Source organism: Ceratosolen solmsi, unplaced genomic scaffold (assembly GCF_000503995.2).
Source record: "Ceratosolen solmsi marchali unplaced genomic scaffold, CerSol_1.0 scaffold93, whole genome shotgun sequence".
Lineage (NCBI taxonomy): Eukaryota > Metazoa > Arthropoda > Insecta > Hymenoptera > Agaonidae > Ceratosolen > Ceratosolen solmsi.
Genome location: NW_011948453.1, coordinates 342,881 through 356,330, shown reverse-complemented (window position 1 = coordinate 356,330; position 13,450 = coordinate 342,881). Strand labels below are relative to the sequence as shown.

At 23.2% G+C, this 13,450-nt stretch overlaps 1 protein-coding gene across 1 annotated transcript; it reads right to left on the bottom strand.

Annotated features, from left to right (window-relative positions):
- Nucleotides 1-1,111: 1,111 nt before the first annotated feature.
- LOC105366706 (uncharacterized) lies at nucleotides 1,112-11,776 on the bottom strand. The gene is made up of 9 exons (XM_011505239.1): nucleotides 11,471-11,776; nucleotides 10,724-11,164; nucleotides 8,254-10,187; nucleotides 7,701-7,944; nucleotides 6,859-7,506; nucleotides 5,975-6,328; nucleotides 4,644-5,062; nucleotides 3,207-3,750; nucleotides 1,112-2,486 (listed from the first exon to the last, which is right to left on the bottom strand). Exons 1-9 carry the CDS (start codon nucleotides 11,774-11,776, stop codon nucleotides 1,152-1,154), a joined length of 6,225 nt encoding a protein of 2,074 aa, XP_011503541.1. The 3' UTR covers nucleotides 1,112-1,151.
- Nucleotides 11,777-13,450: the final 1,674 nt, after the last annotated feature.

Below are 13,450 nucleotides of genomic sequence, written 5' to 3'. Positions count from 1 at the left end.
TATAAATTAATCATTTAGAATAATTTTATATATCTAAGTAAAATAATTTTAGTCATATTATCATCAGTATTTTCAAGAAAATATAAAAATAAAGATTGAAATAAATAAAAAATATATAATTAAATAAAAGATTTATTTTATAAATAAATATATATAATTTTTATAATCACATATATAATTATTGCTTCTTATATATTATAATTAAATAGACTTATAATAACTTATAAACTATAAGAATATAAGACTTATAAACATATATCAGCTGAATCAGCTCACAATTCGTGCATACATCAATATATTTCAGATAGTTAAATATAAAAGCCAAGTACTCATATGTTTCAAAAATACTTTTCTTTTTAAATTATATACAAAAATATAAATTAACATTTTCACAAATTATTAAAAATAATAAACAAAAATATATTTTAAGTACATTATGATAATGCTGCTATTCAAACTTTAAATTAAACCAATTATAATAATACAGAAAAAAAGAACAAAATTATTTTAAGATAAAATAAAAGTTGCATTAAACATCTTCTTCGCTAAAATCAGCTTGCAATAAATTTTATTAAAAACATATATATTACAAGCTGTCACACTCATTCTGTACCTTTTAAGCATCATCAATAATAATTTTTTTTCATATTTTATTCAGTTATCAAAGGATGATTTATATTTGACAATACATATCCTACTATTATTTTCATAACTGTATTAAATATATTAAAATAAAAAATAATACTATTCCTCGTACATATACACTAATAAATTCAAATAAAGAATTATTAGATGTATATACTTTTAAATTTTTATGGAACAGCGTTTTTTTAAGATTTTTTTTTATTTTATAGATGATTTATTAATCTTTGTATAATCTTGTATTAAAACAAGATTATAAAACTAAGTATTTAGTATTAAACAAAGACATATAATATTATATTCAGTTCTTATACTCAAATTAATATTTTAAGAATAATATTTGAGTTAATTAAAAATACTAAAAATTAATAAATAGAAATATTCATATCATATATTAAATAAAATTATTTGAAGGAATTATAGAATTATATAAATTTAGTGTCAACTTTTAATATAATTAAAACTCGTGAAAAATAAAATATTTAGATCTACTTTTTATAATTATATATTCAATTCAAAGAATCTTCATTTTTGGGCTTAGACATGACACAGTGTCCGCGGTAGCAAATTTCAGTCATATGCGAAACTTTTGTTGTAGTCGACATTTTTAGGATTTTTCCAAAATTTGTTTGAAAAGGTATTTTTTTTAATAATCCAATTGTTTTATCAGTCACAGATGATACAACTGGATTGAATGTTATAGATTCTAAAGTTGTAGTTATTGAAGTATTATTTTGCTCTGAGCTAGTATTAACTTCTGATTCGGATACACCTGAACTATTTAAAGAAGTTTTAATTCTTTTAGATAAATTTGAAGTTTCTTCAATCTTAAATAATTTACTATCCTGATTCTGATTTGATATTGCTGGAGTCTCCAATTTGGCACTTTGATTCTGTTTCTCGTCAGCACTTTTAATACTTTCAAAAATAGCATTTACGTAATCAGTAGCACTAACATTATAGGGTTTCTCATTAACTTCTTTTTTCTGATTTATGTATCCATCCCCCTCCATTTGATTCAGACTTTTATCATTCCACTTGGTAAAGTTAAAGAGTATTTTATCAGAAAGATGTCGTACTTCACTCCACTTACTTCTATGATTCTTCGGATAATCTATATTATCATTATTAAAATTAGAATTCTGAAGCTTGTCTTGATTCCGAAAATACACATTAAATATCGGACTTTTTGTACTAAAATATTTGTGTAAATCGTCTGGATTTATTTGTTGAATTATATTTTTCCCGTTATTATTATTTGTTTCTTCAAATTTTGGTGTTGTAGAAGATACCCTTATCTGATTAATACTTGTAGTAAAAATTACGTCAGTATTCTGAATCACTTTTTCTGTTGTTATAAGTAATTGATTATTATTAATATCCTTATCTATATTACTTGTGTTTGTTAAATTAGTTGATGATTGAAAATAATTCTCAATTGTGTTATTTTTATCTTTTATAATAGTTAAATTTTCATTTTGTGCTTCTGGAATTATTGTGGAAATTGTCCATGAACTATTTGAAATTTTCTTTGGCATTGTAATGGCTCTATTGAGCAGTGTGGTACTATCGATGTGCTTTTTATCTAAAAATTTATCAAATGACATTTGAAATATTGAATTCTCTGTTTCTCTGGATTCTACTAAAGATGAAGTGGGGTTTACTATAGTTTTTATTATAGTAGTTGGTTCGGTAATACTATTAAAAATGTGAAAATTATTCGTTTCTCGTGATAAATTATTGAAAGGGGTATTATAACTTTGAAATTCAGCAATAGGAACATTTTCTGATCTCGATCCTGTTGATTTTACTCGAACACGAATACGTCTTCTTCTCAATCCTGCCTAAACAATATTTTAGTAATTCAAAGTTAAACTCAATAAGTAGTTAGCACATACAAATAGTATTATGAACCTTATATCAAATTAATCATTTTAACTATATCTCTTTTAGCATTAAAATCGAACTTAAAAAATAAGATAAAATTAGATTAATAAAAAATATCAGATAATTTATATGAAAAAATACATTCATAATTTTTATTATAACAATATAAATCGAAATAAGTTAAAATATATACTTCAATGTGAATAACAACAATTCCTCAATAGTAATAATTCTCGATAATTTGTTTTCTTTTATATTAAATTTATAATCAATTTCATAATACAACATTTAATAAATATAAAAATAAAAATTATATTTTGATTTAAATAAAAAAAAAATATGAATTAGTATTTAAGTAAAAAATGATGTTTCTAATTAATTCCTTAACAAAAAAAGGAGAATATTTTTTCATATTGTAAAATTTTATCAAAATTTGAAAAATTTGGTTACTACTATTTTTCATTTAATATTATTAATTATTTATTGTATAAATCATTTTATAAATCCATGACCGTTATAAATATTCTTGTATACGATAATGAATTACTAATTATATACAATTATATACATATTTATATGTATAATTTTTTAAACCGCTATCGATGAAAAATTTAATTAATATTTTAAGAATCTATAAATAAAATATATACGAATAAATATTGATACAGTCATTCTACCTTTTTGAATGTTGTACTAATATTTTTATTTAAATCTGACTCTATAGTATTTCGAGTGGAAGTTGCAACTGCAGGTGTAATTATGGTATTATTAATTTCATCTCTACTATTCATTTTTTTTCCAAAATCGGACATCATATCCTTATTTAGGACAGATTCATCGAAATGTGACAGTGATTCTTGCTTTTGTTCAATATTATTACTGTTAGATGTGACAAAAACAGTAATAGAAGGTATGTTGGATGATACAGTTATAATTTCCTGTGGATTATCAGTATCTTTTTTTTTCTGTTCATTTAAAGACTTGTTTGATTCATTTATTTCTTGATTGAGGGAATAGCTGCTCGGTTGAAACGAATTGTCTGTGAGTTTAGTTGACCACTGGCTTTCTGCTCCATAAATATCAGACACTGAACGGCCAGTACTTACTACTATACTTGGCGTAGAGTGATAGTGGTGTGGTAAATCACCATCTATTTGTGTTTGATCATAATTATGACGGTTAAAATTTTGTGCAGTTCCATAATTCAATAAAAATTCCTGAGGATACTAAAATAAATAATCAGTATTTCTATATAAAACGACTAAAATATTGATTTTTTGTTTGTTATTGTACTATAATATAATTATTTTATATATATAGCAATACTTGAATGTATGTATTATATTATTCCTTTTATAAAAAATAAAAACTTTATAACAATTATTTGTTTATAATCTATAATATATTCAACATTTATAATATCTATTATATATCCATAAATTAATTATTTAATTATATTATTAATGACTAATATTAAATTTCGTTAATAATACATTTTTGTAATATGGGTAATTCTTTTATTATTGTCACATATTCTTTTTATTAAAATCAACTTTTGTAATAATGGAAACAAATCATTAATCTCAATTTAAAATTTTAACTAAAAAGTAGATAATGTTAATTAATTAGTCACATTAGACATTACAAAACAATGAACATAGTTTTTGTTAACTAAGTGTGATAAAATTAAAATGGTGAAAATATAAAAAAATTAATTTACATGTTTCTTAGTATGCCAATAGAAAATAGTATAGAAAATAGAATAATAGGATAAAGATAATTTATAATTAAACCGAATTTAAAATAATGGTTACTATTTTCATACATTTACACACTATTTTAATTAGTTTATTTCTTTTTAAAATGAATTCGGTATATATTAAATTGTATTTTGATTTCGAGATTATACTAGACTTAGAAATATTATCTTTTAAATAACATAATTTTAATTAGTAGAGTCAAAATTTTAGATTGAGTTAAAGGTTCATTTTATTTTATTTTAAAATATTTATAATGTATATTTATAAAGTGTATTTTCTTCGAAATACTTATCATACTTAATTTTTTTTCAAATAACTTTACTAACGTTTTCATTGATTAACTCTTTCCTCTATTTCGGTGTAATTTTCACAGATGTTGTATTTTTGTCATATAGAACAGGATTTTTATAATCATAATTACTCTGCATATTTACTATATCATGTAATTCGTGAGATACAGTCTTTGATAATTGCTCTTCCAATGATAAGTCTTCATTCGCCTCTATTGTACTTATAGTTGTAGTAGTTGTACGTCTTTTAATACCAGGTCTGCGTAATCTGCTACGCGATTTTGAGAGTTTCATTTCCCCTACCCACATTCCGCCAATTCGAGAATTATTTACGCGTTGACTGTCTGTATTAGGTGGAGTTGTTATACGAGCAGTAATCATTGGTCGACGTGTTGCAAAATACATATCTTGACGATTTTTTATGAACTGAGCTCGTGATTGATCTGATTCATTAGCTGTTGTACCATCTGCTGAAACAGTAATCTAAAACATATAATAATTTGTATTAAATGACAAGAAATGTAACAATATTTAAATGCAAATATTTAAATATAAAAGTAAAAATTATTTTCATATAAATAAATATAAATTATAAAGAATATAGACGATATTACTTTTTCCTATTTAATATATATCTAGTAAAAAATTAGTTCTATAGTTCCTACAAAGCTATTATTCTAAAGTTCCTGCAGAGATCTTACAAAATTATAACCACGGAAGTATTTAATAAGTACATTGTATATGTATATGAGTAAATTGTTGAATATTAAAGAACTATTATCATGTCATATTAATATAACAAAAAAAATTTGAGTAAAATATATTTTAACCTTTTGGTTTATAATAAAATTATTTAAGATATTCCGAATATGAAAAACTAACAAAGTAAATAAGTAAATGAATTATTTTCGAATGAAACTATACAGTAAATTACGTTACATTACATATCAGGAAATTACATTACATTAAATATCAGTAAATTACATTACATTACATATCAGGAAATCACATTACATTAAATATCAGTAAATTACATTACTTTAAATAAGCAATGGAATTTTATTTAAATTTCTTATATGATGTGAATAACTTTACAAATTAATTTTTTCTTTTTTTGAACTCAATTTTCTTTTAATTATACTCCCATTTTTATATAATTAACTGTTTGGTTTCAACTTAGAAAGAATAAATTACATTCACTCAAAACAAATTATTATTCAATTGGAATACTATTCAAAATAGAATGAAATCAAACATAACAATAAAACAATTATAAACATTAATAAATCAATCACAAAAACATACTAAGAGTAATATTTAATAACATTTAAATGTATGTATATTTAAAGAAAATCAGTCTTCCTATAGTATATAGTTATATTATTTTTCGCTTACGGTTTCTGGTAACTTTGTTAATTGTGTTATGGCAGTGTTATCAATTGTATATTGTTCAGGTGATGCCGTTTGAATTCTCACATATTCTGGACCATCTGTTTGGATTGGTGAATTCTTATGATCAATTTGTTGTACTCGTGTTCTCGATCTTATTCGTTGTCTTGGTTTTGCCGAATTTATATTTACAGCACTAAAGTGTACGTATTCATCTTGAGATCCATTTGATTGCGTCTGTATAACCGAATCTTTGCGTAACTCTGTGCGACCATTCAAACGATTACGACCGCGATAACGAATTGTTAATGGTACCTCCGTTGTTGTTGTTATCGTCATATTTATTATTGTATCCGCAGCCTAAAATATACGACGATTATTTAATCATAATACATTTACAAAGTAGAGGAAAAAATGTACATAACTCACGTACATTTCTCACTTTGAATAGGATGATTTAATTTTTATTACATAATTATATATATATCATTAAAAATTTAATACAGTTATAAGGGTGCAAATAAACGACATACAAAAATGAATCTAATATCAATGTTGTAGTTTATAATATAAATTTAAAATAAACAATATATCTTACAAGTTATGTTAATTAAAACATTTTATTAAATAAGTATAGCCAGCAATTTCTTTAAATTATTTAAAATAAATATATTTTGTTATTAAATTATATTTAAAAATTTATTTATTTATTATTGTTTTTATTTATAATGTATAAATTGTGCAAATATTAATTTATTTGTAGCAATCCAAATTAGAAAATAAATAATTAATCATTTTTATATAATTTAAAATATAATATCAGTACAATTTCACTGACTAAACTAATAATAGTAATATAGAGTAAAGTATATGACAATATTGTTTCTGACCTCGGATACTGCTTCAACTATTGTTTTTTTGTAAGCAAAGTCTTTGTGTTTATTTTCCGAGATAGGCAAAAAAAATGGCGGTTCTTCCTTATTATTATTATTACTATCAGATTTATAATAAATTGGTTTAGAAGTACCCTTTTCTTCATATTGATCATTAACAGAAACAGAGTGATAAACTGGTGAATAATCTTGCAGATGTAATCTTTGTGTATTAGATAATTCAGTGGTAACAATCGGTTCTAACATAATGTTTTCCATTTTTTCAGGTTTATAATAAGAATCTTTTTTATATGAGATAGAACTACTTTCATGTGGCTTATAGCGAAATGCATTTATTGGTTGTTCTTCGGTATTTACTTGTTTATACACAATAGAGGTTTGATGATTCGGTATTTGAGTAGATTTTTGAATGTCTTCAAAATCATGTAACGATGATGTGGAATCAAAAATTTCCATATGATCTGGCGAAGTACTGGCGATAGGTACAATTGTAGATGTAGCATAATTATTTGATGTTGACGAAGAAATATTTAAATTTGCATGTACATTATCCAAAATTTGAGAACTAATGTTTTTTAAATCGAACGAAGGTAAGTCAAATTCTTTATAAGAATCTTGTTTATTTCGATGATTTAAATTTAATATCTGTAATAAAATGTGTATAAAAATATTAATCTCCAGCAATAAAATATTTCTATATTCAATTATTTTATATAAATATAATTACTTAAAAAGATTGTCATTTCTTAAACGTAATTTATTTAAATATACAAATATATACTATATATTTAATGTGTTTTATGAAAATATTAAAAATTTTTTCATTTCTGTGTACCAACCTGAGTTTGTGTAGATTCTTGTATTTTATTTTCTCCATGTTTATATTTTTGATTACCAATTGTTGTTTTCGGTATGTAACTATCTTGTTCATTATGTTTTGAAGAAGATAATTTTGAATATTGATCTGTTGTAGTTATGAATTTCGATCTAGATCTTGTCAATGGTTTTCTTCCTCTATCAGAATTTCCTCTTAAAAACGAAGGAATGGTAGTAGTTATAGTTTTTAATGTAGTAGGCCTACTTCTAAAAATATTAATGAACGAATTTTTATTATAATAAAAAATGTTGTTTTATTTGTTGATATATAAACTTCTCTTAATAATTAATAATAATTAATAATATAAAGTGAATGTTGAATAAATATTGAATTTTTATTAATACTTCTATATACAGATAAGAAAAATAATAACTATTATATATTAAGTAATATTATTCAATATAAAATTTTATAATAAAAATAAAAATGCAATGAACTGAGTACATTTAAAATCTATATATATTAAATAATTAATTTTAAAAATTCAATTAACTATATGTTTCGACAATATATACCTGTATCGTGATTTTGACCTATACGTAGTTGGTACTTCTGTTGTATTTATTGGCATTATTATTGCAGTTGTAGATGGTGGAAAAATACTTAACGAGTCTGATTTTTCAACGAGTGCGTTAACTAAACCAGGAAGCTGTGGCGAAATAGCTGGTAAATGAGAAGATAGATTATATTGTGTATCTTCATCATAATTTAATGATGGGTTTAAATAATGCATATTAGTTACTGCATGTCCCTTCGGATCAATAATATATCTTTCATTGTTTTGCTTATATTGTTCTGAATCATGGCCATCTTTTAGTCTCTGTTGATTTTGCTCTACATTGGAATTAATAAACTGAGGTTTGACATTGTGATTTGTTATTGATTTTTCTTGATGTAAAGACATTGACTGAGAAATGGTTTGTTCGAATGGAAATATTGAAACTGATTTTTGACTATGATATTCAGGTGTTGTGATTGCTTCATTTGAATTGTAATAGTTTTTATTTGCAAAAGTTTGTTCTAATTTATTATTTGGCATCCGCTCTTTATTATAAGAAGGCTCACTTTTTACTGAAAATGTTTCGGTCGGCGGTATATTTTCATAAAATTCCATCAATTTCCAATTCATACTTGATTTAATTGGGGAAGATGATGTGTCATATTTTGATGTACTGGATCTTTGTAAATAAGACATTGGCATAATAGTATCATCAGTTATTATAGGTTTATTATTTACAAAATAAGAATTCGGTTGTATTAAATATGTTATATTTAAATTTTTATCTTCTTTTAATATCGCTTCAAAATTTTCTACACTACTGATTATAACTGACCCGATATGTGGAGCAGGAAATGGAATTTTAAAATATCCCGAAGGTGGATCAAAACTTAATGGTGCAACAAAAAAAGGAAGTTTATCAACTTTCTTCTCTATCGGACTGTTTTCAATTGAAGATAAATATGGTAAATCAAATTTAGCATAACCAACTGTAGGATCTAAATATTTAGGACCAACAAATAAAGTAGGATTATCTGTACTAAAATCATCAAGCACATCTATTGATTTACTACTTTTCAATATTTTCAAAACATCAATTAGTTGATAATTATAATGACTTGATATATCAACCTTTGTATAAATAGAAAGTGGTGGTTGATTTGGAGAAGGAGTAGTTAATTGTATGTCTCTTAATTCATATAATTCTTGACTGTGAGAATTACTTAATTTATTTCTTGGTTTAGTTCGAGATTTAAATCCTTTTGAAATTTTATTTGCAATCTGTGTTAAATGCTGATCATGTAATTGAGATTGAGATTTTGGCTGTTTAGTTTCATATGATTCGGTTCCATTAATATCAAAACTTGCACTATTTATTGTACCTGATCTTGTTCCAGTTTTGGGTTCATAATCGTGTTTATTCTCTTGTTTTTGTGGTAGTTCTTTAATGTTTACATAATTAAATAAATGTTCATATCCACTTTGTTTGTCTTCTTGTTTTGGCTGGAACTCAGTTAAATTTCTATCATCTTGACCCAGTTTCTTTTTTATATCTTGTAACTTATATAATTCTCTCTGATCTGAAATTTCTTCTATGTTCTTTAGTTCCTTTTGTTTTTTTTCAGCTTCTCTTAAATTGTGTACTTCTTCTTCTTTTCTAACTACTTGTTCATGTAAGTGTGTTTGCTTTTCCAATTTCATTTGATCTGTATATAATTTAGTTGTATCTTTTTCCCTTTCCGGATCAGAAAATTGATTTTTCCCTTTGATATGTTCTTGTATTTGAGAAAAAAATTCTTGTTCATATGCATTATGAACTGGAGAGGAAGTGGAAGATATTTCTAAACGATTTTGGTCATATTTAGCAGGATATTTTCTTGATTGAGATTTCTGCAGTTCAACCGGTCCTCGATGTGTTAAAATTTCAGCTGGCACGTATACAAGTTGAATCTAAATATATGTATATATATACATATATATATATATATAGGGATGTATAATAATATTATATATCAATTATAAAAAATTAAAATATAATTATTTATTAATGAAATACATAGAATTTCAAAGCTATTTTTTATATTCATATAATAAATGTTTTTAAAGAAATTTAATAATATTGTATTAATATCGAATAGAAATAATTAATAGAATATTATGATAGTACCAAGATTAATTATTGTATTGATATAATTAATGATTTGTTTATTACTATTAAAAACTAAATTTAGAGAATATTTAATAGAAATTAAAAGAAGAAAAACATTTTCAATATACACATCAAAGGAAATTATTGTAGAAAATTTTAATAAAAATTTTATGTATCTATAAGTATTAAATTATTTAGAAATATTTATGTAGTTACTTTATTTAAAAAAAAAACACTAAAAATTAACTTTTCAAGGAAATTTATTTTTTAAGTTAATATTTAAAAGAATATATGAAAATAAATGAAATCAGTAAAATAAAAAAATCTTTTAGCTTGCCTCTTGTGGATTATTGTTTGATTCTTGCGCCGAATTCATCATTGGAGCTATGTAATTCATTTGAAATGGTTGTTCTCTAAACCTGTGTATCATCTCATAGCGACTTTTCTCCTTTGTGTCATAATTTTTTCCACTATTCTCATGACGATTTTGAGATATTAATTCATCGTAAGTCTGACCATTATTTTGTTCAGAATTTGTTGGCGAATTTAAAATCAAGTGGTGATTTTGATGTTCCTTATTTAATTTAATATTTAATCCCGACGAATGAAAATTTTCATATTGAAATAAAGGGGGTAATGCTTTTACAGATGGAACTGTTGATATAAGTACTTCTGGTGCCAAAATTGGAAGAGTTTGAAGATTTCTTATTGTACTCTGATGAAGTGCTTGTTTTTCATCATGTGTGTTCATAAAGCTATTCGGCTGGTAAGCTTGAGACTATTCAAACAAATTATTATTATTTCTATAAGAATTATACAATTTAAATTCCTGTACTAACAGTTTGTCAGAAAACTATTTTATCATTGAAAAATCACTAACTATTATTATTGGAAAAAAAATTTTAAGCTTATGATAAATCATTGTTACTGATTAAAATTTTTTAAATTAAAAAATGTAGAATAATATAATTTTCTTAAATGAAATAAATATATATTTATATAGAACTTGTTAATCAGATAATCAATCAGATAATCAGATAGTTAAGCTAATAATCAGATAATATTAATATTTTTAAGAAATAACCTGTAAAAGTTGATGTTGAGTCTTTAGCTGCTGCTGAAGTAATAATAATTTTTGAATACTCTCTTGTGTTTTTTGTAATTGTAACAGTTGATTTTTATACTGTTGTTGTAATGTGGGTGATAAAGACAAAATAGATACTTGCTCAGCTGGCTTTATACTTCTATCAGCTATTGATATTGATGGCATCAACACTTCACTCTTACTTTTTTGATTATTTCTGGGGTTCGCCAGTGGGATCCATTCACTGTTTGATGTTTGACGTGACCACCTTTTAATATCACTTTGCACTATTTGTAAGATCACCATAAATATAACCCAAGTCGCTATTTTTCCGACAATCTAAAAAATAAAAAAGTATATTACTATACCAATAATAAAATAAAATTTATAAATATTGAATTAAATTAATATCTATAGTATTGACTTGTACTTACATTAAACTATAAAAAGATTTCTTAATAAAATAAAGTCTGACTTCTGAATTTAATTGATTTAAAAACAAATATAACCGTCTTTTTTATTTACTGCGTGAATACCTACAGCTATCAGTGTACAAGTAGATTCTTGTATATAAATAGTATATATCTAGCTAATAAATTTGTATACAAACTTTATATATATAGTAGAACATTTGTATATAAGCTTTTATATACCTAGTATGTAAATCATTAAATTCCTATTTACAACAGAAATAAGAATAATGTTAATTTATTACACTTTTTGACTAAAGTGGATAAGTTTGAACAAAGTAGAATACTATATAATCAGTTCAAGCAGAGAATGAAAGTTTAATCAAGATCGATTAATATCTAATCACTTAACATAAATGAATTCACGTTAATTTTTAGAGTAATTTGTCACGCTATTTAAAAGTAGCAAGAGTAGCTACTTAATTACAACAATGTCAACCTGGACAATTTTGTTTCAAAATACTATAATAGAATCATAATAGTGAATTATAAAAATGAAAGAAAAATATTGCAGAATTTTAATAGTAATATCATGTTATTTAAATAAAAAAATTAATTTTGTAAAATAAATATATATATTTAGAAACTTGACTAATAAATATTATACGTTACATATTTTATAATAATAAAAATAATTAATTTTTATTAATATGAATTTAATTATACTGGTATATTTATTGTTATGTTTACTGGCAACTCTTATTTATTTGTAAATTTTTAAAACCATTTTTAATATTTCTTTATTTTTATCTACAAAATAATTAAGCTGAATTAATGTATATCTAATTAACATTGTAATAATTAAATATTTTTTAAATGTCATTAAAAAAAAAAAAAAATCTGAATCTGTATGTGTTTATTCTAAGTAAAAAAAGATTCGCATATGGTTTTTAGTGATTTTAGTAATTTTAATATATAATAATTTCATATTTCTTAAAGTTTAATGTTTAAGATGCTTCATCTAGCGTTATCAAATCAAGTTACCGTTTGTGTACAGTATCAAACTTATTTTGTGTCCAATTACTTCCAAGTTTTATAAAAATATTTAGAAGTGACTTCTGTCATGTATAAATATTATATTCTAAATAAAATATCAAATTTTTTATTATGTAACACAATTAATAATTCTTTTTTAAATTTGAAATATTGTATGGTATTTATTAATTTGATTAAATTATTGAAAATAATTATTATTAATTTTATTTAATAATTAATAAATGATTATTAAATAATTCTACATTAAAATGCGAAAATTTTATTATATATCAATGCTCAATAGAAAATTATAGATATTATAAATAAATTTTAATTTAATATATCGAAATGTCGGGTATATTTTTTACAAATAGTTTCCACAATACAATATATACTTAATAACTCTAGTTTATCGATGCTTTAAAAAGAAAATGAAAAATTATTTAAAAATTAAGTACGTAAGTAAATTAATTATTTTTATTCATGCGTGTGCATTTTGTAATACATTTTTTAATGATATTTACAAAAAAAATTT